Here is a 25,614-nt window from a genome sequence, read left to right as displayed (position 1 = left end):
TGCAAGTTGATAAATAGGTGCCACTTTGGTGGGAAGGTACACAGTGTTCTGTGCAGTCATGCTGGCCACATGACCACAGAGTATTCTCTGACAACTCTGGCTCTTCGGCTTAGTAACAGAGATGAGCACCGCCCCCTATAGTCAGACATGACTTGACAACCTTGTCAACGGGAATACCTTTACCTTTTTTACCTTTAGATACTGCAGTAGTGGCTGGATTTGTCTTCATTTTGCTCTATCATTCTCTCTCTGTCACACGCACACACCACCTCACTGCCTTGGTATTCCATTCTCATTCCTCAAGAAGCAAAAAACACATCTTGGTAGGCATAAAATAGAGAATAGGTAGATAAGTAAAATAGAGAACCACCACACACCCCAGTTGGTTTTCAGCTCTGCTCTTTTCAAGATAAACATTTGTATGGGAAACCTAGGGAGGAGGGTAGCATGCACATGTGTACATGACTAAGAGTCTGCAGCTTTCCACAGTCTAGCTCAACTTAATCCAGACAATTTAATCCAGACAAGACAGAGGTGCTCCTGGTCAGTCAAAAGGCAGATCAGGGAATAGAGATACAGCCAGTGTTATATGGGGTTAAACTCCCCCTGAAGACATGGGTTCACAGTTTGGGGGGTACTCCTGCACTCATCTTTGAACCTGGAGGCCCAGGTTTTGCAGTGACCCAGAGTGCTTTTGCACATTTAAAGCTTGTGCGCCAACTGCACCCATTCCTTGAGACATCAGACATGGCCACAGTGGTATATGCCTTGGTTACATCTACTGTAACATGATCTACTTGGGTCTGCCTTTGAAGAATGTTTGGAACCTTAAGCTGGTCTAAAGAGTTGCAGCCAGGCTGTTAATGGGGGCAGGTTACAGAGACCACACAATGTCCTGTTGAAACAGCTCCACTGGGTACCAGTTTGTTTCTGGGCACAATTCAAAGTGCTGACTATGGCCTATAAATCCCTATATGGCTCAGGTCCAAGCTGTTTGGCAAACCATATCTCCATATATGAGCTGGCCTTGGGTTATGAGATCATCAGGAGAGGTCCTTCTCTCAGTCCAATCCCCATCACAAGTATGGTTGGTGGGGACACGAGAGGGCCTTTTCTATGGCTTTTCTATGGCTGCCCTTAGACTGTGGAACTCCCTTCCAAGGGAGGGCAGAATGGCCCCTTTCTTGTTGGCCTTCAATCAGACATTTGAAACAGAAAGTTTTTAAAGAATGGCCCAATGTTTTAAACTTTTTTAAACATTTTACCTTATTATTATTATTATGCTTTATTTAGATTTACACAGCACTGTACATACAAACAATAAATTACATGAAAGTAAAGCTGCCCATGGCATACATTCTAAGAAATACAGTGGTACCTCGGGATACGAAATACCCAGGTTACGAAATTTTCGGGATACGAAAAAATCCCATAGGGAATCATTGTTCCGGGTTACGAATGTTTTTTCGGGTTACGAAAAAACTTTTGGTGCTTTTTTCGGCTTTTTCGCACGGAATCGCGGCTTTTCCCCATTAGCGCCTATGGCAATTCGGCTTACGAAGGCTTTTCGGGTTACGAAAGCGGCCGCGGAACGAATTAATTTCGTAACCCGAGGCACCACTGTAATAGAATGATACAAATAAATACTGTGGGACCTTGTTATGCACTGGGGTTTGGTTCCAGGATCCCCCATGAATAGGGTTGCCATAACCCGGCTGCAACCGGGTTTTTCCCGGTTTTGGCGGCACCTGCCTGGTCACGGCACGGGTGCTGCCAAAAACCGGGAAAAGCCCAGTTGCTGTGGGGTTGCTAGGCAACCCTCGGGGCCTCGCTGCCCTCCTCCTCCTCCACCGCGCATGGCCGCGCGGAGGAAAAGGAGGGCAGCGAGGCCTGGGGTGGAGGAGGCTGCAGGGAGGCAGCACCTCTTGGGTGCAGCCACGCCAACCTCCTCGCCTCCCTGCAGCCTCCTCACCTCCTTCCTGGTCCCTGAGGGGGCCAGGAAGGAAGCGAAGCCCCGGCGATGGCCGATGGCCTGCTCGCCTCCTTCCTGGTACCTGAGGGGGCCAGGAACAAGGCGAAGCCCCGGCAATGGCCGGCGCTCTCCTCGCCTCCTTCCTGGTCCCTGCGGGGGCCAGGAAGGAAGCGAAGCCCTGGGGATCACCAGCACTCTCCTCGCCTCCTTCCTGGTCCCTGAGGGGGCCAGGAACGAGGCGAGGCCCCTTGATAGTACAGTTGATGTTATTTGGTCTAATCATAGTGTTGCCTAAACCGATAAAAGAACAGTAAAGGAGCCTTCACTTAGTGTGGATTCAGAATATTTCTGACTCAGAAGATATCTGTATAAGAGGCCAAAATTATATTTCCTTCTTTTTAATGAATTAACATCCCTGAATCCTCAGTATGAATATATTAATATATTTTGCTGAGGCCTAATACATTGTGAATAAGATTAACTGAATGTCAGCAAGCATTTAGATGACCAACAACAATGAAAATAATTTTATCACAGCTGAATTTTAAATATACCTCCTAGCTACTGAAGACATTTGGCTGATTCTTCTTCAAAACTTTTAATATTCCACAAGGAGACTAGATTTGCATTATCACACTAAAACATTTAGCATGTATAGTTTTTTGTGGGTTTTTCAGGCTATGTGGCCATGTTCTAGAAGAGTTTATTTCTGATGTTTTGCCAGCATCTGTGGCTGGCATCTTCAGAGAATGCTGACCTGGAAGAGGGTGGGCATATATATACTGTGTGACCCTGGCTGAGGAGGAGTGATTCCCATGTTAATCTGTATATTGTTCTGTTGTTGATAGCAGGGCCTCAGGATGGGAGGATATGCAAAAGAGGATTAGTGCCTGTTAATTGGTGATCATTATGTGCTGGGAAAGCCGCTGACCCTGGGTCGTTTCTCATTTGCATTTGCTGAGTGCTGATTTTGCTATTTTGCGGGACTGGTAGTGAAACTTTGTTTACAACAACAACAACAACAACAACACTGTTTATTTATAGCCCACTTTTCCAAAGGAGATCAAAGGATTTCTTCTTTCCTGTTGAAGTTGTCCAAGTGTTTGTGGATTTCAGTGGCTTCCGTATACATTCTAACCTGATAGTTGTTGGCATAGTCCAGAATTTCAATGTTTTCAAATAGCATTTTGTGCCCAGGATGGTTTATAATGTGTTCTGCTACTACTGATTTTTCTGGCCAGTGGAAATAATGGACTACAACATCTGGAATCTCCAGACCAGGTGGCCAGCAGGATTATGGGAACTGTAGTCCAACAAAAATATATTTCTAAACTCTGGAGTACTGGCATTGTAAAACCTGTCTTCATATAGCCAGTGGCTCAAGAACTGGTACTGGTCAAAGGAATACCACTTTGTGTTGCATTTTTTTAAGGCTCATAGTAACCAGAAGAATCCTGTTCCAGTCTACAAAATTGCAACAGCAATTTCCCATGTACTCAAAAAGTAGCATTTCAGATATGCTCGCTAATCTTTCTTCCTCCCTATAATTGCCTGCAGGCTAATTTTTCATGCAGGCATGATTAGCTTGATCAAAACTGTTACTTCATGACAATGTCCATCATGCTTATTCAGTCCTGACCCTGTTTGCTTGGCATGGGTGGGACCATACATCTTTTTTGAAACACTGATTTTGCTTTTAACATTGCTACCAGAAGCAGGTGTCAGAAATGTACCCTGGTTGCTATGCTATCAGAACTTCCACCCATTCTTAATGTTTGGAAATCTCAAATAACCTTGCAGTTTGGCAGGTCTGTCTTTTGGGAGAATACACAGCTGGGCTTTCAAGTGATTTCTGTGCTCCTACCTCCAGCAACTATATTTAAATGACAGGTGGACATTTTAAATGGAAATCTCTCTCTCTCTCTCTCTCTCTCTCTCTCTCTCTCTCTCTCTCTCAGCCCAACACTCATGTACTCAGGCACACCTACAACATTTTCAAAGTTGTAATAGAACTGATTCAGGAAATTCAGCTACATTGAAACAGTTTTATAAGAGAGTAGCTAAATGAGGGTCATAAAGAGCCAGATATTTACAGATGGAAACATTACTTAGACTAAGAGCTAATAGCAGGAGTAACATGTATTTGAGAGGATAATGGCATGTCCTTGTCAGTCATGGAACTGATGTCTGGGAATTCCAGATGTCCATTTGTCTTCCTTCTATTCATTTATTTTTTACACCTTTGCCTAAGACAGTAATTTTGTAAGGAGGCTTTGGTTATTCTTTTATTATGCATTTGTTGTACTTTATTACATTTTCTAAGTGTTGCAATTTATATTTGTAAAGGTTAATTTGTAAATTGACCTGTAGAGCCATTTGGCTGTGGACAAAAAGGCACAATAAAAAGTATTTCAATAAAGACATCAGTTATTAAAAAGCCTGATCCAGGCTTTTGTCCCATCAGCTAAGTAATGTGGGGAAATGTTTTTTGTTTCCTCTTGTTTTTTGCAAGAGGAAATGGAGGGAGAGGGCAGAATATAAAATGTCAGTTAGGGAAAAATACAGTCAGTAAGTTGATTGTTGCTGCTGTATGCCTTCAAGACCTTCCGACGTACGGCGACTCTAAGGTAAACCAATCATGGAGTTTTCTTGGCCAGAGAAGGTTTGCCATTGCCTTCTCATAAGGCTAAGAGCATGTGACTTGCCAAAACTGGGTTTTGTAGCCAGATCAGTAAAAGTGTAGTCAAATAACATTTGGACTAGGAAAAAAATGATGGGAGGTGGGATACAGCTTGATTTACTTTGTGAGTGTTACTGATTCATATTCTCAACCATTAGCTCATTCTAAGTTCAACAATAACTAGTTATTTCCTCTTCAGTCAAGGAAATCAGATTATTTCATTTGCTCTTGTTTTAATGTTAAATCATCCCACATGCAATAAAATATCGTTAAATGAATTCGTTTTTTTATTCTTCAGTACTCTGCATATTTCCTGGTAAGTTTACTGGTAAATGACTGGGAAAATGAGGATAAATAGGCTTTAGCAAAAGTGATTTGTTCTTCAGATGCGCCAGTAAAAGGGCTGAGACACAAGGCCTCTTTCGCAGAGTCTTCATTGTGATAAAAAGGTAAAGGTTTCCCCTTGACATGAATGGCTAGTCGTGACTGACTTTAGGGAATGGTGCTCATCTCTTGTTACTAAGCCGAAGAGCCAACATTGTCCAAAGATGACTCCAGTAGTCATGTGGCCCACCTATTTATTTACTTGTACTTTTACATACTTTCAAACTGCTATGTTGGCAGAAGCTGAGACTAGTGATGGGAGCTCACCCCATCACGCAGCAATCAAACTGCCAATCCCTGACCTTCCGATCATCAGAATAGGCATCTTAACCACTAAGCCAGCATGTTCATCATGCTACATCCTTCAAAAGCAAATAATACTAACAGCAATGAAAATCAGTTATTTGCTGATAATGCTCTGGTGAGAATGAGGTGTGTCAGAATTGTTTGAGCATATGGGATTATTTTTGTGATTTATAAACTGGCCATGATGAATAATGAAATTAAAATTAAATTAATGATTTACCAAAGATACTTGGTCGATGAGTGAATATTAGAGTATTCCATCCGTTATTGCTTGCATCATAAAAACTTAAGAATTACAGGAAAAAGTCACCCTTCACCAAACTTCTGACACCCGGTTACTTCAACATGATTACAGCAATACACAAATTTAAATTATGCACATTTATAATAGTGCAGAGGTAACTGCCTCTTAGATTTTGTGCCATCTTAGCACATGATCCAACCAAGGTCAAACTCTTTTAGTTTCACTACTTGCAATGAGCATAGTTTGCTTAATTCACTATTAGAGACTGATGCTGCTGTTGTTGTTTTAAAAAACATCTTTGGGTGAATCATTCCCTTGTTTATTTGGATTAAATTAGTTCAGGCCATATGTTTGGCTTCAGTGGGCTGAGAATATTTCAGCTATATGTTAGTGAGTATCTAAGTAAGTATGACAAAAAGGGAGAGCTGAGATACTATGACTAATCTTTGAGGAGGTAAGCCTTCTGGTGATGTGAAAAACAGTTGTTGTCAAATGAACTGGTTTCTTTTTGTTTTGCTAAAATTGCCCAAATATGTTCTGGTTCAAATTTTCTTTTATTTTGTCAATGCAACTGTTATCCTTAAACGTACGTGATTACATTCTTCTGCTTTTCTACAGCATTTGCTTTCCAGTTCTTTCTGGTTTTATCCTGTTGTGTCTATATTTGCTCTATATTCTCCCCCACCCCTTGCTGCATCATCTTTCCTTCTTGTTCTCTTCTAGCTTTCCTTGTCAAGTGCCCGGGGCATCACCCATCTGGTATCATCTCAGTGTGCCTCCTTTCCATTTACAATCAATTTTCACATCCTGTTTTTCCATACAGCTTTAGTGTTATGCTGACAAGTCCTGCACAGTGAAATTGAGCAGGCTCTTTTGTAAATGTCTCTTTGTAGATACATAAAACAATAATATATATGCAGAAGAGGAAAAGCAGATCACTAGACAAATTATCTATGAGGTTTCCTTCTCCTCCTCCTTCCTTGATCTACTCATGAGCTACCTTTCACAAAGTGAAAGTGGATATTTCTAGAAATTGTTTATCAAAATGTGGAATTAGATTCCACTCTCATTATTGCATAAAGCACTAATAAGGTATTTTCATTTACCAATTGACAGCTTACCTCTTGAAGAGCAACAGGCATGCTTACATCTAGAATCTGCCTTTTGGAATACAGTGTAACATGGTAATTGTTGAACAGGTTTCTATTATGTAACTCACTCCTTTCTTGGGTGATTGTCCCAATTCTCTATTTTTGCCAGAGCTTATAAGTTGAGATAGACCATTGATGATCCTTTAACATGAGCAGAGGGTAAACTGGAGTAATTGCTTGAGGTGTACATCCAGTTATGTATGAAATATATGGACAGCAACTAACACTGCAGTAAAAGTTACATCTCAAACTGGCAAATTAACTCTTTAATAAAAGCATAGTAATTGAAAGTAAGTACTGTCAATTTCAGTGGAACATACTTTCAAGTAACTCCTTTGTAATCTGAGTGCCAGAAGTGAAATGTTGTTGAATTAATTCTCCCTCAACCATGTGGCAAGCATGAAACAGATGATTTACGTGGAAGCACAATAATTTTGCCCTGTTGTTGATCTCAGTGCCTAAATCCAATAGAAAGGAACATAATGCACTTACACTTAGAATCAAACAACTGCTTTAGATGGGAATAATCTTTGTCCTTTGATCCATGCCTTAAAATACTGCTTAGAAACTCAGGGGCTAACAAACAGCCTGACAGGAGTGGCTCTATGCCACCCCTGAAAGTGCTGGGTTGGGGACGTAGCCAACCGCACACTATGCCCTCAACCTGGTGTAAAAAGGAGCAGTGAAATGCAGCTCCTATTTGCGCTGTAGAAGGGGCTCCATAAGTGCCCCAGCGTGGTGTTATGACACCCTTTGTGCACAGCGCCATTTGGGAGCTGCGCACAAGAGATGTTATGGCGCGTGCCATGATGGTGGCCAGGTGGTGATAGTAGGGCTTTGAGCGTGTAAACGCTCAGTCCTACCAGAGCCCTAGTTCAGATGCAGGCTGACATAAAGGCCAGTCTGTACACCCTCTCAGTTTTCAAAGAAGTTTGATCCTGTTGATCCTCTTCAGCCAGTGTCCTTCTAACTGCTGTATTTCCTAGATAAGTAGGAAATGGATGTCTGTCTTTATAACATGTAGTTCTGAACTTTGTCCCTTCTTATTTCATTCTCTTTCTCTCTTTAGCCTTATTCCTGTCCTTTCTTTACTTTCTGTGACCTCTATCACCAGATCATTACCCTTTAATACTCCTCCAGTTCCCTGTCCCTGAAACAGCTCCCCACAGTAAATCATATTCCATCTATCAGTTTTCACTTCAGAGATCTCTTGCACAAAGATTTCATGTACCACCATTTCTGCATCTCCCTGTACGATCTTGTTTCCAGATACTTGAGGACAAACTCATGTGTTCCATAAAAGACAAATGCCTGTGTTATCAATCAGTCTTGCCCTTTCTGTAATGTTTTAAAAACACATCTTGGACAGTGTTCAGCTCACAGCTGAGGTATCATATGCGTGCTCACCACACAGCCCTGAATATTAGAAGTATGGACTTTTAAATGTCTGATATGGAAGAAAAGAACTCTTCTCCTGCTTTATGATATGGTGGTGGCTCTTAATTCCCGTGTGACTGGAGTGGTGAATCCACTCTAAAGTTTAGCCTGAAGGAGATCTCCAATGTGCTGAAACCCATCCTCTGTTTAAAATTCAGACTGGCAATCAGAGTTGATTCACTGTCCTACTGATATCATGCAATGTTTTAAAGAGAATCTGAGCTGCCATTACTAGAACAATCTTAACGTTTCACACTTAGATGCAGATGGGATTAAAGCATCATGGTAATTATTAAAAATCTAAAACCTAATAGCAGTGGTTGCTTTCCTACTGAAGATTGGCTGTTTTGGCTTCTAGTATTGCTCAGGGCTGTCTTTTATATGGAAGAAATGTTTTCTTCTCCACTGAGATTTTTTTATACACACACACACACACACACACACACACACACATATAGTGCACTGAATCATATTTTCTGGGAAAGTGGCATCTTTTTCCCCCAAGGAATGCTTGTTTTATATGCAGTGATGGCTGAGAAGGAGGTGCAGGAAGACAAGATTAACATAGCTTTAACCTTGTCAGTATCTAAGACTCAAATGTTAAATGTTTAATGAGGAGAATTTACCTTCCTGCTCTTTCCCAGCATTTTAAAGGAGAGGAATATGTTGCTTACTTCCAGTGTTCTTCTACAGTACTTTGACTTACTATCTCTCTCCCTCTCCTGTTTGTCCTTGGGACATGGCAATATCAAGCTATATGTGACCTTGCATTCAAAATATGATTTGAGATGTACTTAGATTTATGAGCTTAGTTCCAGGCAATGACTAGCACTATCTAGTCTCTTTATGCCTCAGGAGATTCTCTTATTTTCCTTTATGGTTGGGGAGGGTGGGAGTTGTAAGTGAAAGCATCTTATACAATTGATGATGATGATGATGATGATGATGATGATGATGATGATGACACAGGGGCTACTAGGGCAAAATTATTGTTGTTTTTTAGGACTGATGACATGGAATTAAATTCAGGTGCCTTAGCAAATTTCATCATCTTCATTTGCTCTTTCTGTCTTTCACCTGTCAGCATCTTTTGTTGCCTGATCTAGTGCTTCCATTCGTTGAACAGTGTACACACCACAAATTGCAAATCAGTAGGCAAAATAAAAATGGCTGTTTGCCAGGCTGGAGATCCTACACTTACTTGTTAGCACCCATGGAAGTTTAAGAATGCTGACAGTATGTAGAAATAGATCAGTGTAGGGGTTTTTTTTAATAGCATTTTGTAAGTGAGACATTTATATAAGTTGCTTCATTTAATCATAGATTTTCTACCCATGTGTTTTAATGAGTAGACTTCTCCAGTAGTCAGAGCTACTTTTGGATGTCACATATTCTCTGACTCTTCTGTCCTATTTTTAGATTCAAAAGAACATGCTGATTTTAAGCTCCAAAGCCCCAAAAGGCTTGGGGACTCAGGGTTAACTCTTCCCACACCTCCCAGGTTTCCATCTTCAAAACTCTTGTGCACGTTCCTGAATCATTTATCGCATTATGAAGTGTGATCCAGGATAGGGCCTTTTCTGTTGTGGTGCCCTGCCTTGGTACTCAGGGTTAAGCTACATCTTACTTTAAAAACAAATAGCCATGCCTTGCTTTCCTTACTGAAAGATAAGCATGAGGTAATTATCAGGATCAGAAATATAACATAGAGTAGGATGGGCTGAAAATTGAAATTGACTGAAAATCATATGATTTCCCAATCTGGAAGTGATCAATTCAATATCTGTGTTTTGGAAGAGAGGACTGGCATTTGGTGGTTTGGTGGGTTTTTAAAAGTAATCTGCTACTCCTGAAGGCATTCAGTATCAGAAACCTATATTTTGATTATTATTTTTACTCCAATTTATTTTGGGGGGAAATTGAATTCAATGAGGTTTAGAGGAGATGGGGAAAAGAGATGCTTGAGGACCACAGGCCATAGTTTCTCCAGGTTTGCCTTACATTGTAAGATGAAACAAGAAGTCTGTGCTAGGAAAGTCAAGAAAATGAAGGCCAAGAAGAAGGAGCTGTAACCAGAGTTAAAAACTTGGGAATGATGATTAAAACCATACCCAAATCACACAGTGGATTTCTTTGGAAGATAAATGCCTTGTTGACAAAGTTGTGATACGTGTGAGGTATTAATAATCAGATTCCACTTTCATCTTTGATTACCAGAGCTTACTTTTAGCCTCAATTTTCCCCATTTTTAAAAGTCACTGTTTTCCTTTCTCTACTTATGATTCAAGACTTGCACCAAGAAGTTCAGGTCATTATCTGGTGCTTCTTGGGAGACAAAACCAATCATTCAAGATAATCATCATTCAAGGTTATATATCATTCAAGCTCATGTTAATTCTCTATTTCATAGCTCCATTTTGTTTTTAATTGTTGCATCTATTTTCTTCACGTTTATTGAACTAAAGGGAAGCCAAACCTCTATCCCTTCACGTCTATATCCAACCACTCCCAGAAAGCATTCATTCTCATTGTGTGTGATATTTTATTAGCATTTTAAAATATATACCAAGGTTCTAATGATCTGTGAAATTCTTGTTCAGGACATCTTTGTTGTAACAGATCCTCTGGCTAAAATCACAGCAAAGAAAGCACTGTTGAAAGGATGTGTGTGCTTTAAATCACTACATACTGGCAAAATAATCATTATTCTCTCTTGGTGTGGCTCTTTTGATATGTGCCTTGCACCTTATAAAACAAATAGAATGAATATTGGTTGGTGCTTCCCATACTAACCATTTAGAATTATTGAATTCATAGAATCATAGAGTTGGAAGAGACCACAAAGGCCATCCAGTCCAAACCTGTGCCATGTAGGAACTCACAATCAATGTACTCCCAACAGATGGCCATCCAGCCTCTGTTTTAAAAATTCCAAAAAGAGATTCCACCATTCAACGAGGGAACTTGTTCCACTGTCAAACAGCTCTTACTATCAGGAAGTTCTTCCTACTGTTCAGGTGGAATCTCTTTTCCAGTAGTTTGCATCCATTGCTCTATGTCCTAGTCTCCAGAGCAGCAGAAAACAAGCCTGCTCCATCCTCAATATGACAATCCTACAAATATTTAAACAGGGCTATCATATCACCTGCTAACCATTTCCTCTCAGCTCCTTAAGTCACTCTTCATAGAGCACTGGTGCTGAAACAGGCCAGTATAAGATTGAACCCATCTATTGTGTTAATTATATCAACTACAGCTGCATCCACACTGCAGAAATAATCCAGTTTGACACCAGTTTAACTGTCATAGCTCAATGCTATGGAATTCTGAGAACTGTAATTTTGTGAGACAATTAGCCTTCTCTGTCAGAGAGCTCTAGTGCCAAAACAAACAATAAACTCCAGAATTCCATAGCACTGAGGTATGGCAGTTAAAGTGGTTTCAAACTGGATTATTTCTCCAATGTGGGTGCAGTTTACTTAAATTAAAAATGGGTCAGACATATTCAGAAGAAACACTAGCATCGAAATCAAATAATGTCCAGTTCTGTGGGAAAGGAACTGAGCGCCCCAGTATTTGTGATATTTCTATAACATGACAGTTATATTGCATGTGAAGTGAAAATAGTCATCAGGCTAGTTTTCAGTCTTGAGAGGTGGGATACTTGTTAACTCAGTCATATAGATAATATCTTCTTTTTTTTCTCAGTCTCACCTGTTTAGCATCTCCTTACCAAACTATCAAATAGATATTTTTTAATGGAAGGGAAGAAAATGTAGTTGAGGAATAATGATGGTTGTGATGCAGTGCATTTGTTTAAAGATTAATCCAGAATCAAATAGCTAACATACTTGTTGCAATTCTTGTTTTCCCTTCAGAAACAGAAAACATCATGTACAATAATAAACAATCAACAAATCACAACCAGTCGGCTCCATTGAGGAAAAAAAGGTGGTATTTGAAACTCATTCTGTGGTGTGCTGCAGTGCAGCAGACTGATAGACATCCAAGCCCCTTTGTATGCTGGTGGAAGTTAGCCTGTTGAATACAAACTACTGTATGTTACTCTCTTTATACTGTATACACACTGCAGTTGCTGATAAAGCTCCCTCTGCTGTTCTTTCGTAGAAGCTACAGTATGCAACATAAATGTTTTTTGTCATTGTTAAAAAGCATCCTTTCTGAATTTCCTGACGTGTTGGACTCCAGTTCATATGCTGGCTGGTGATAATGGAAGCTGCAGACCAGCATATCTGGAGGCCATCGGGCTTAGGAAAGCAGATTGTGTCATTCTTCCAGCACACACATGGTTGATGATTGTAACTGTAAGAAATATATTTTGTGTATTACTTAAATATGATTGTGAAAAAATATAAATATAAAATTCAAAATATTTCATTGGAATACAGTGAAACTAGTTTGACAGTAGGCAAGACTGGCTGGATAACATAAGTGCTACCTTTTTCCTAGAAATTTCTATATATTTTTTTAAAAAATTACTGGAAGTTAATATTTCAGAATTTCATTCTGTCAATCAGTTTCTTATTGGCTATAAGCTATAAACCCAGAGGACACAGAGCAATGGATGCAAACTACAGGAAAAGAGATTCGACCTCAGCACTAGGAATAGTGTCCTGACAGAAGAGATGCTCGACAGTGGAACACACTCCCTTGGAGTGTGGTGGAGCAGGCGTAACCAGGATTTGGGAAGGGGGGGTCCAGACTAAGTGCCACCATTATAATGGGGCTTGAGTGCAGCGGTGTGGCAGCACCACACCATTCATTTTATCTAACGGAAGGGGTGGGGTCCGGACCCCAAGAACCCCCCCTGGTTAAAACACAGCACACAGGAAAATGATTGATGTGTGTGTGTTTGGCCATGAGCATTCAGCAGAGTGGCAAGGCTGATCAAGCTCAGCTGAAGCTCATTGGTTCAAGGACACTTCAGTGCCCAAGTGCACGTAGCCATGGATGAAACCATGTGTCTGGATTGCACAGGAGACACATGACATGGTTACACACTTGAACTCACTGGGTTTGGGAGACCACATGGTCTGGAACTATATAAACCCAGTGGTTGCAAGGGATAGCTTGTGGGTTTGTAGAAGGAGTTGGATTGGTATGGTTTGGAGTTTTAGAGATCTAGTTTTGTATTATAGCATTGTGAATAAAGAGCACTTTGAGGACTTAGTTTCTCTGGTGGTTTATCAGAAGAAGCTACAGCATCGATTTGCTGTGTGTCCCCGGAGGTTCCTGCATTGCTGCAGTTCCTGGAAGACATCCAGTTGCTGTCATCCCAATTGGACTTAGGAGCCACGCTTCGGCTTCTGGAAATTTGCCAGCTCTGCTCCAAGGGTCTGATTTAACCCCAGGACTTGTTTGAGTTGCTGACAGTGGTTGTTGGACCCCAGCAGTTGCGCTGACACGTCCCTGGGTGGAGTTTCCTTCCTTGTCTTTAAACAGAGGCTGGGTGTTGGGGGTGCTTTGATTGTAAGTTCCTTCATGGCAGTGGGTTGGACTATTGGGCCCTTGTGATTTCTTCCAACTCTATGATTCTGTGACAGCCTACAGTTGCAGAAGCATCACTAGGGGGAGCAGATGGTACCAGCTGGACACCCGAGAGGGGGTGTCACTCAATGGGGTGATACCCCAGAGCAACTGACATGGCTACCGGGCAAGTGAGAAGGTTGCTTTCCTGCTCGCTCAGCAGCCACACTGGACCCTAAACTGGCCTTCAGGAGGTCACAGTGCAGCCTCCCTCAGTAGAAACAACTGCTGGGAAGAGTCATGCCTTCAGGGATCATCTGCTCGGCTGGAGGCTGTTTTGACCCTAAAGCAGACCTGCAGAACTTGGCAGTAGGAAGGGGCCAAAATAGGTCAAACTTATCTGGGCTGCAGATAGGTTGTTGTCGTCATCATCATCATCATCATCATCATCATCATCATCATCATCATCTATTAGTAATTAATAATAATGCATATTATTAATATTAATTCCATCCTCATCCTCCTCTGCCTGGCCCTCTCAGGAGAAAGCCAAGCAGTGGAGGAACCTTGCAGGGCCAGTGTTTGCCCTTCCTTCTCCTCTACATGTCCCTACATGTCCCTCAAGAGAATCTGAGCAGCAGAGGAGCCTTGAAGTCTTCACGGGCTGCCCAAAATTCTTTGGCAGGCTGTATGTGGCCCCAGGGCCATATGTTGTGCAGGCCTGCCCTAAAAGCTTTGCAGGGGGCTGTATTGGTCCAGGTGGGTGGGGGGAAGGGCAAGGCAGTTTGTCCCCTCCCCCTACAATGGGTGACACCAACCTCAGGGATGCCACTGTACATTTGTATCTGTTTAACATATACCTTGGTGTTTGAGACCATTATATGTGTTCACTTATTGTAAATATTGACCTAAATCTTGTTAGTCCTGACTAGATTAGACCTACTGAATCCTTGGGATTTATATATTTGTCTACTCACCATTCAAGAATTTATTAAATGGGTCTAGTCTTGTTGTGACTGACCAACAGAATTATCATTTTTAACAATAATATAACCCACTTTATTTCTTTCACACATTTCAATAATATCGTGTGTATGTAGTTGTTTTCTCACTCTTGTAGTGGGTCAAGTCACAGGTGATGACCGAAAGTTCCAAAAGTAAAAAGGTGTCGTTTTTCTCCCCTTTATGTTCACTTTATTTTTGTGTTATATCAGGTTTGCAGAAACGTTGTGTGTTATATCAGGTTTGCAGAAACATCGCATTTGCAGGTTTTTTCTACTTTAAATCCCATTTCTGAGCTAGTGTAATAAGGTCGCAAGTGATGTACTGCTTTGTTCCTGATGGATACATTCCATCAACAAACTAGAATGCTAGTTCATGTACTTTTCCTTCTCTGCTCCTATCTTAGTCAAGAGGGTGAATTTGTCTTACTAGAATTAACACTTCCTCACATTCATCTATTTGGGATCTTGGGAAAAAAATGGGAATTGTAATTTTCTAGGGCACTGGGTTTACTTCTGTAAAGGAGAAAATGAAGTTATGAGTCAAATGGTAGATTTAATTCCATTTCTGTCTTGTCTTTTCTTTTTGTCTGCCTCCAAGTGGAAAAAAATAACCTAATTCTGTCACTTTTTAAAAAAATCTTAGAGTATATAAGTTCAGCCCAGAGCATTGCAGATGTAAAAAGAAAGGATTTCATTCTGTTCAAAAAAAATTATTATTCATAAATCAAGTCCTTATCTAATCCCTTGGATTTTGTCTGGATTCAGAAATGCTCCAAACATGCTGAGCTAACTTATTTTTCTGAAGACTTATTCCATACCATGAGACACATGTCCTTAAGCATTAACTCATGGTGTCAAAAAGCATTCTCATCTGCGGTTCTGAGTGGCATATGTTTGCACGATACCAAATGTTTAAATAGACATAATAGACACTTTAAAAAAAATGTAGACTCAGCCTAATAAATCACTGTTTCTCCTGATATAAGACTGCCTGAGTTTTAAGATCCTCGGGGAAAGCTTTCTTTCAATCCCACCACTATGACAGGTCCAGTTGAGAAAGCTTTTTCAGTGGCTGCCCTCAGTCTATGAAATTCCCTCCCATAGGAAACCTGGGTCACTAGGCGGCATGCAGGGTGAGGACCACACTGAGTAACTTCATAAGTGCGGTGACACCAGGACCACCACCTTAGCAATGCCACTGTTGCTTCCTAAATTCTGCCTTTTGCAAGAAATGGGGCGTAGCATTAGCATAGCTTGTAAGACACAAAGAGCTCAATGGAAGTAAAGGTGTGTCCAGAAAGTGCAACAAACAAGGCCTCTTCTTTCTCCAACCATGGAGCTTCAAACACCATCTGGGACAGGGCAGGACTTTCTGGGTTCCTCCCTCCTCCTGGTATGGCCCCATCTGTGAGACAGGGAGAAGCAGGCAGAAGCAGGGAGCCAATGTGAGGAAGGTTGCTGTCTGCCATTGATATAAGAGCCTCAAGATTCGGGAGTGAGATGCAGAAGGAATCCAGGGATTTTTCCTCCTCCTAACTCCCAAAAGAGAAGGCTGTTGTTAGAATGGGAGACAGCAGCCTCCAACTCCAGGAATGGGGTGCAAGAGGAATCCAGGGATTCTGCTACAGGAGTCAGTCTGTATCAAAATGACATTACCCCAAGCCACAGAAGTGATGTTCTGAATCCAAGCCACATGAGACTTTCCCAACCACCACTACTAGAATTCACGGCTAAGGGAGTGAATTCATGTGGGGAGGTGAAGAGCAGGAGATACTGCCACATGAAGCAAACATCATAGCTGTGTGGTGATTAAAAGAACCCCCTTTGCCCTCACTGGCCCCTTTTCCCCTCACAACTCCCTGGATCTTTCCACCATCCCCAGGGGGGCATACCACCCACTTTGGGAACCACTGGTTTAAACAGTTGAGATGTAAATGTTTAAATTCAGGTGCTCTAAAAGGCAGCCAGTTATGGTGATCTATATTTTTCTCTTTGTATAGAAAAATATAGGTCACAGTACACTCAGCTTTCTACATTCACTGGGGTTAGGGGCGCAAGACCCCCATGAATGTGGAAAAACTGAATAACTCCCCCATAGAAGCCAATTAAAGGGAGAGGTGGGTGGGAGAAGAGGAGCAGATGCATGCACTCCTCTCCCCCCCCCCCATCCTTTTAACTGGCTTTCCTGGGTGGATGGGTGCCTGCCTTCCCCAGGCACTGATTTGCCTGCAAAGGGGAGGGGAGGGGATGGATTCATCCCTCCAATCCTCTTTCCTGGGCAGATGGGTGCCTGGAGAAGGCAGCAATCCACCCAGGAAAGGAGCAGGGTTGGCACATACACCCTTCCCGGCTTCTCCCTCTTGGCCTTCCCTCCCCCAAGTGGAAAAGCCCAGGAGGGAGGAGGAGGAGGAGTGTGCATGCACTCAACCTTGACCTTGCAAATAATCAAAACCACAAGTGTCAAAGCCGCAAATGTGGCAGGCCAAGTGTATGGTGTTTATTATTATTATTATTATTTTGTCACAGTGTAGTCCACAGTAGATTGTTGCTAGGAAGTTTAACCTAACCTAACAGAACTAACTCAAAAACTGGTGGTAGTGGCATGTAGCATCAATCTTCTTGCTAATTAAAAAGTCATAGCACTTTGATCTTGTGAGCCTTGGCTTCACCACAACAACTTGCCAAATGTTAAATGTGTAATAGTTTCCATGGAAAAGTCCACATCACACACATCTATAGTAAGCAGGTCTGCCTATATGGATTTGAAGAATCATTTATGTTACAAAGGGTAACTCAGGAGGAAAGATAAGACGTTAAAATAAATGCCTATCAGCTTTGATGTCTTTTCACCCCCACATTAGGTACTGACTGCAACACAAATCAAGTCAATTTGTCATGCAATGTTAGAATCCGGGAAACAGTATGCATTGAGGAAGAGGAAGCCAGTTCCCCTCATGTACTCTTACTATGGAACAGAATATCTTGGTGAGTACGATTTAAAGTCTAAGGACTTCCATCTGATTTACGCTCATATTTTTGTTATCATGAAATGGTTCAGGATCAAGGAGTAGCTATAACCCCTTATCATGAAACAACATGACTCATCACAAAAGACCATGGTACTTCAGAAAGTTGAAAGTAATAGGAACAAATGAAGACCACATTACAGGTGGATTGACTCAGTCGAGGAAGTCCTGGTCCTATGTTTGCAAGAACACGGCCATTAATAATAGGGTCTCTTGGAGGTTTTTCCTTGATATGGTCACCATAAGTCAAAACTTACTTAATACACATAACCATGGCAAAGAAGTGCACTTGATTCCATAATTGGACCATCCCAGATCCTGATTGGACAGTTAGAATGTCTGTCCTTTGGGTTGTCTACACTGTTTAAATACTCCTCATTCTATATGAATAGAATGTGATCCCTCTACAAAGAATTTGGAGGAATTTAGAGGTTTTGTGCTCTCCTTGAAAAACTCCTCAAGCTCCACAGAAAAGGGAATCTCTGGGGCCTACTGACTAGCACTTTGTGCTGGCCTGTAGGCGGAGCCACAGCGCTTTGTCCACCCTCTGGATGCTGTGATTCCGCCCCATCATGTCATGATGCCACACGCAATTCTAGACAGCATGCAGCATCATGGCGCGGACCTGACACAGCATCTAGGTGATGCAGCACCAAAAGGACATCAAAAAGCCATGCTGCTGTGGCTATGACGCCCTTTAGGGGGTACAAAAAGGAGCCGTTTTTTCCGGCTCCTTTTTTGTGCTCTCTAGAGGCAGGATCTGTGCCGCAGCATGCGGTTGTTGCAGCACCAATCTGGCCATTAAAGGGGCGGGTGGATGCCGCCCATCTGTCCAGCCTCTCTGTTGTTACTGGAGTATCCACGAGTAACTGCATGGACGTGCATTATTGAGCAAGTAGCCATCTGTTCACTCACATTTATTTGCATGACTGTGCATTTTAATTAAAGATGGCTGATGAACAAAGAGCTCTCTCTTTTTCCCCCTTCCCTCCTCCTTTTTTAGGTTAAACAAAGAATCACTCTTAAATTTTGGTACTGTTTATTTTGCAAACTGATTAACACTGCTCTTGCCTTCCCACACCCCCTCCTCTACCAAACTAACAAAACAAAACCCATCTTGAAGACTCTGGATGTTCTTTTCAGTTGGTTACATATCTTTAAGGGAGAGAAAACCATTTAAAACTTTCCAGTGACAGTACTGCATTTCAAGGGTAATTGTTTTTATTTGGTCAAGTCTAAAATGCACGGTTTCTTAACAACTATGTTGGACAATATATCATCCATTTTTGGATTCTCTCACTGCTTTTCTCCTTCCTGCTGTGACAGATTAGAGATCATCTTAAAGCAGTTTTAAGGGGTGCTATTCCATGTATCAACCATAATGTTTGTAATGTGCTTAACATGTAGATCTATCTGAGCATTTGAAGAGTCTCTACAAATGTATTCAGGTTCACATTTAAAGGCAATAGTTTTGAGCCAGTGTGGCATAGTGGTTTGAGTGTTGGACTAGGCCTATGGAGACCACAGTTCAGTTCCCAGCTCAGCCATGAAACCCACTGATTGACCTTGGGCTAATCACACTGTCTTGGCCTCGGGAAATGGCAAGGTCAAACAGATGAGGAAATATTTGTGCCATTTGAGAGAGAGGTTGTTTTCAGCATAATCCATAGCCTTTGGTCTTCTGATTTCCCAGATGAAAGGGGCAGAGAAATATGTGCATTGACTGTCACAAGAAGATGTTGTTGGACTACAATTCCCAGAAGCTCTATTCAATGAAGACAGTGGTGAGGAATAGTTTTTTGTGGGTTTTTCAGGCTAAGTGGCCCTGTTCTAAAAGAGTTTATTCCTGATGTTTTTTCAGCATCTGTGGCTGGCATCTTCAGAGAACGCTGAATTCAAATCCTGGCAAAACATCAGGAATAAACTCTTCTAGAACATGGCCACATATCCTGAAAACCCTACCAAAAAAACAAACAAAAAAAAACAACCTATGGATGCTGGTCATGAAAGCCCTCAACTTCACATGGTGAAGAATACTGGAGATTGGAGTCCAACAGCTTGTGGAGGACTTCATTATTCCCTCTTAGAGCATAATAAGAATGAGCCTGAGCCTGCCTGAACTCTTAAGATCTTCAGAGAAAGCCCACTCTCTCAATCCCACCACCTTCACAGGCATGTTTGGTGGGAACACAGAAGAGGGCATTCTCCATGGTTGCTTCCACATTCTGAAACTCCTTTAGGGAAGTTAGCCTGGCTTCCTTCTTGCTGTTTTTTCACCATCAAGTAAAGACATTTCTATTCCAGCTGATGTTTGGGTACTAACTTGTTTTATATAATGGATTTTCTGCATTCATTAAATCCTGTTTTTATTCTATGACTTTCAGGTATTATCTGATATGGTTTTACTATTATAGACATCTTAATATTATTTTAAACTTAATTTTTATATGTTTTCAGTAATATGTTGTTTTACTTGTACAGTGAACCCGCACTATACGCAGGTGCACTATATGTCAGGTTTATGCTGGAACCATGCAACAATTAAAGAAATGGTGTGCATACCTATGGTGAGCATGCTGCCCCATGCCACAAGCACCTATCCCATTGTTTGCAATGAGGAGTGAGCATACACAGATTTCCCCTTACGTGGGGGGATCCAGAATGAATTTGCCGTGTAAGGGAAGGGCCCACTGTACTCTGTAATCCACCTTGGTTCTCACTCTTGGGATATAAATAAGTGACTGATTGGTTGGTTAGTTCAGCCCACCATCTTCTTTTCCACTATAGCCACCTAAATGCCTGGGAGGATGGGGGTCCACTAGTACATGGCTCATGAGTAGAGTAATATCCTCCCCTTGTTGTTTTCAAGAAATTGGTAATCAGAGGCATGCTGAGCCTGTGGGTTTTACAGAGCTATCATGACTAGTAGCCAGCTGCTGATAACCCTTATCCTCCATGAATGTATATATACAAAGGAATCTTGTAGCATCTAACCCTTATCCTCCATGAATTTATATATACAAAGGAATCTTGTAGCATCTTTACAGCTAACTGTGTGAAAGAAGTTATGCCATGCATCTGAGCAAGTAGGCTAAGTCTATGAAAGCTTATTAGTCTCAAAGATGCTGCAAGATCCACTGATTTTCCATACTAAGATAGCTATGTCTCTGAATTCTAACTCCATGAATTTGTTCACTCTTTTTAAAAAAATTGTGGCTACCAAGACATCTTTTGATAGCAAAGTATATAATTCAGCTACACGTTGTGAAGAATTCCTCCTCCTCCTCCTCTTCCTCCTCCTCCTTTTTGGTCTATCTTAACTATTTACCTTTATTGTACAATCCTGAACTCTAGTATTATAGTCCATTACATAGCAACATCCCTTCAAAAACAGCAGAAAATCCAATGCAGCATTTCTAAATTTCAATTATTTCTGTTCTTCACAGGGGCTGCTCATGGACTTTCATCCATCTTACAGATGCTGCTCTCCTATTATGAATACCTCCCAACCACTGATCAGGAACTAGTATGGCAGAGTGTTGACTTTCTCATGGATCAAGAGCAGGATTGCAACTGGCCTCCAGAACTAGGAGAGATGATTGAGCGGGAAAATGAACTTGTACACTGGTGTCATGGAGCTCCAGGTTCTTCTCATGTAGATGCTGTAAAGTAAAGCCAGGAATTAGTAAATAAAACAGCTTGTCAAACAGTATCACTTTGCTGATGAAAAGGGCTTAATTTTATCTGCTCTACATATCATGTCAGGCTGCCATATTTCTCTTCTTATGCTTTTACCTTCAATATTTGTGTTACTACTTGAAACGAATAAAAGATTAGGTAGTGGGCAGTTGTTGGAGGTACCACTACTACCCCGATCATTAAAAATCCAAATGCACCACACTGTGGCCTGCTCATAAGATAGCTTCCTTGCATAACACCAATCCAAAGCTGGCCTGAAAAGACTTTTTTCTCATACTAATCCAATGATAATAATGATTCTGATCCAGTTATCATAATTACAGTGTGCCCACGTTATACGCAGCTTTGAGCATACGGTCAAAGCCGCGTGGGAATGTGCGAGGTGCAAGGGGCAGCGCGTCCCATTCGCATGAATGGGGTGTGCTCCCGTTTGAATGCGGCTTAAGCATCCTCATTTTTTCTCTTGGGGGGGGGGGGAGGGTCCCGGAACGGATCCCCCGCATAAGAGAAAGACGGACTGTATTTTGCTCAGATGCTACAGTTCACATCTACTTGTGAAGAAGAAAGTAAATCTACCAGCTTTTACAAGCAGATCTCATTGGTTTCTCACAACATCCTTGTGTGTAAAGTATATAAAATTGTTCCATGACCTAATCATTCAGCAACAACTCTAGACATTTTGGGACTGGAGAGCAGGACCTGTCTCTCATACACTCAAACAAATACTTTGCACAGTATGTGCCTATGTGTGCATAATATGTAAACAGAATACACATATTTGCATATAAAGCTTGCCAAGAAAACCTCATGATAGTGTCACCTTACGGTCATCATAAGTCAAAAATTACATGAAGGTACAACAACAACAATATGTTCATACAAACAATAAAGATACTACTAATCAGCAATGAACAGTTTAATTGTCCTTTCATGACTCCCAAAGACATCTCAGGCAACTCTGTCTAATGGCTTACACAAACTTCACACTGCTATATGAAAGGAGCACAATGATTTTCGGCATATTTGAAATTCCACTTTCTACAAGGTTTCTGCAAGCGTCCATTTCCTCTTATCTCATTTAGTTTCACTTTTTACATGTTCACATTCTGCAGGAGTAATCATAAGAGTCTTTAATTTAATAGGCAACAAGGGACTGAACTAAGAAGAATTCAGTGAGAATAGCGGGGTCATTGGAATGCTTGGATTATCACATTACTGTACTGTAAGGGGTTTGCAAAAGGATTAATAGTCTTTTTCAGTTTTAGCAGCCTGTTAACTTTCTCATCACACCACAAATATAAAAGGAAGAATTTTTTAATCTTTTTATGGGCCAATTGTTCGGTACTTTATTACTTTGAAGATATTTAGACAATTTCTATGCTCTTTCCACAGGCATTGCATATATGTTTGCAAAGGCATACTTAGTTTCAAAGAAGCCCCAGTATCTAGATAGTTGTATTCGCTGTGGAGAACTAACTTGGCAGAAGGGACTACTGAAGAAAGGACCTGGGATATGTCATGGAGTGGCTGGCAGTGCTTATGTGTTCCTGCTCCTCTACAGACTTACAGGAAATTCTAAATACATATACAGAGCGCAAAGGTTAGTACTAGTAGTTATTAAAAAAACAGCATGTGAAGTACATAGCATATTACAGGAAAATTCCAATTGCAGAGCAAAAAGCTTAGTATTATGGCAGACTTAACTAATACTAATACTGGCCCAGTCCAGATGGGCCAAATGCGCCATGCTGGCGGCGTACTAGGCAACTGCACGGTCCCTAACCCTAATACGGCACGGCGCCATAACAATGGCGGCGCCCCGTGTATACGGGTGCCAGCATTGTGACGTGATGGACACATAGTGTCCGCACATCACGCCATGCCGGTTACATCATGTGAGCCATTGGCGCACTCGGGTGTAACTGTCACGACACAAAACGAACCTGCTTTTCGTGGATTCTTTTTTCTCCGCAGGGAAGCCGTACGGTTTGGTGGCTGAGGCTTCCCTGCGGGGGGAAAGACGCCGGCAGGCCTCCCTTTTTGGGAGGTCTGTAGCGGGCCATAATCACTACCTAAAAATCAAGTACTTGTTTAAACCAGCCTCAGAACATCCTGCAGAAATACTTCTGAATTTTGTATTTATGATTTCTTTTGGTAACCAGATATGAAAATGAACTGTTGATATTTGTTAGGCTACTTTATGAAGCATCTAGCTTTGTTTTTCCTTTTTTACTCTCTTGATTCATCAGGAAGAAGAAGACGAGAAAGCCAGTCAGTTCATAAAATAAAAATACTACAAATTAACTTGTTTATATTTTCCCTCTTGTAGCAAAAATTATTCAGTTACCTACGACTGCAGCCACTTGCGAATATTTTATTCACACTCCTTATACAACATCCAATTTATTATATTTCTGAGGAAGTTTAAAATTGAAAAATAGATACTGAGTCATTTGTGGAATTATGGATGCCCAATAAATTGTGTCAAATAGAATTTGAAAAGGAACCAAAGACCTAGTTTTGATGGGAAGCTTGCCATGTAGAACCAAGATAGAGTCCAGTAAGAAATGGAGCCATGAAGAACTAAAGCCAGTAATGTAAGATGGAGAAAACCTGGGACCAGACCCGGAAAAGTCGCAATAATATGTATGGTAAGAGATGAAAAAAGATTTTGGACCAAAGCTGGGCTCATCACAAGCACATCAGTGGGGGAAAAAACTGTAGCACTCTTAGTGATCAGCTTCTTTCTGATATGGCTGTAGGCAGTTTGGAGCCAATTAGAGCTGGACAGCAATGAGACCACTTTTGATAGTAGACTACAGAGATATAGTAGAGCAGGGCTATGCTGAAGCCAGTCAGAGAAGAACACAAACTGGTACAAATGTGTAGGGGCTGAATACTGAACCTATGCATAAAAGTATATTTTCTGTTAAGAAAATAGCTTGAGATAGGAACTAGTCAATAATTGCTTTCTTTGTCTATCTTCCAGGTTTGCTGAATTTTTGTTTACTGAAGAATTCAAGGCTGGATCCAAAGAACTGGAAAGTTTTTATAGCCTTTTTGAAGGTTTCTCAGGGACTGTGTGTTTCCTTGTTGATTTACTGCAGCCTAACCAGGCTGAGTTCCCACTTTTTAGTGTCTTTGTGTAAAATGGAATATGTTCCAGAGCTGTGCAAGGACAGCCATTCTAGAGGTACAATTCATGCTCATGATAAAGGAAGGCTATTTTAAAATAATAATCCATTTCAGCATTACCACTAGTGAGATAGCCTTAATGTTCCAGGACAGCACGAATGGGTAGAGAGAAGCCTTATGCATACATATATAAATACTTATACGTATACATACATACACATACGTACATATACACATGCACACATTAGGATTTAGGCAAAGGAGTATGTGGTTTCTAATAGTAGATAGCAATTCTAAACAAAGAAACAAGAAGTGTCCATATTTTTCCCAAACTGATAAGAAAAGTTATAACGATTGCTTCAGAAGAGTCAACAGCTGTTTGCCTTTAAAGTTTGCTTCATGAAAGGACAAAATAGACATGTGAATTTTAGGAATGTGCAAATGGGGAACAGCTTGTTAATTGTTAACGAGTATATACAAAGATAAAAAATTTTGGTAAGCGCTTTTGAAAGGGCAGACAATACAAATTTGAAATATCAAACGTGTAATATACAACTCTTCTGTATGTTTTGATTGGATTAAAAAAGTTCTTACACCATGACTAGGGAACTTTACACTTTCTAGATGTTTGACTGCACTCCCACAGTCTTTTCTTGTTAATGCTTGGTGAGTTTGTTGGAAACTGTACACCATAACATTTGGAAGTTCAAAAGCCCCCCACTTATTTTATATGATGTTTATATGGATTTTGGAACCATGTAGCTGAGCCTTATCATTTCCATTGACATACATAAATACATCAGTGCCATATACAATCTTGTAGAAACAAGGCTTACCTTCAGCATGATGGTTCTCAGTACGTGAAATGGGCTCATCTGGAAAAGATGCAAGCAAACACTGAATTGAAATCTCTGTCCTTTCTTGCTTCCTTTCTCTTCCAAGATCCATGAGAAAAAAACATTTGGATGTTGATAATTAGGAGTTAGCAGATGCTAAACTATTTACAAGCTCAAGATACACATGCATAAATTAGAACTTGGAATGTTGCTTTAAAAATAAATCAGGTAGAAAGCTACAAATCCCACCATT

At 41.0% G+C, this 25,614-nt stretch overlaps 1 protein-coding gene across 2 annotated transcripts in view; it reads left to right on the top strand.

The window, feature by feature from the left end:
- Positions 1-25,391, top strand: part of LANCL3 (LanC like 3) — a 31,164-nt gene extending 5,773 nt beyond the window's left edge. The window contains exons 2-5 of one of the 2 annotated variants that reach the window (XR_006103161.1): positions 17,527-17,650; positions 21,138-21,335; positions 22,783-24,041; positions 24,380-24,466. Coding sequence is in view for 1 of the 2 variants with exons in the window: in XM_042460954.1 (XP_042316888.1) it covers positions 17,527-17,650; positions 21,138-21,335; positions 22,783-22,990; positions 24,380-24,539 (690 nt within the window). In the remaining variant the exon portion in view is untranslated. Of the gene's footprint in view, positions 1-17,526; positions 17,651-21,137; positions 21,336-22,782; positions 24,042-24,379 lie in introns of both variants that reach the window. The other variant, XM_042460954.1, reaches the window with a different exon arrangement.
- The last annotated feature ends 223 nt before the right edge of the window (positions 25,392-25,614 follow it).

This window comes from Sceloporus undulatus, chromosome 3 (genome assembly GCF_019175285.1).
Source record: "Sceloporus undulatus isolate JIND9_A2432 ecotype Alabama chromosome 3, SceUnd_v1.1, whole genome shotgun sequence".
NCBI lineage: Eukaryota > Metazoa > Chordata > Lepidosauria > Squamata > Phrynosomatidae > Sceloporus > Sceloporus undulatus.
Note: the sequence above shows the minus strand (reverse complement) of the source record. Positions and strands in the feature narration are given on the sequence as shown.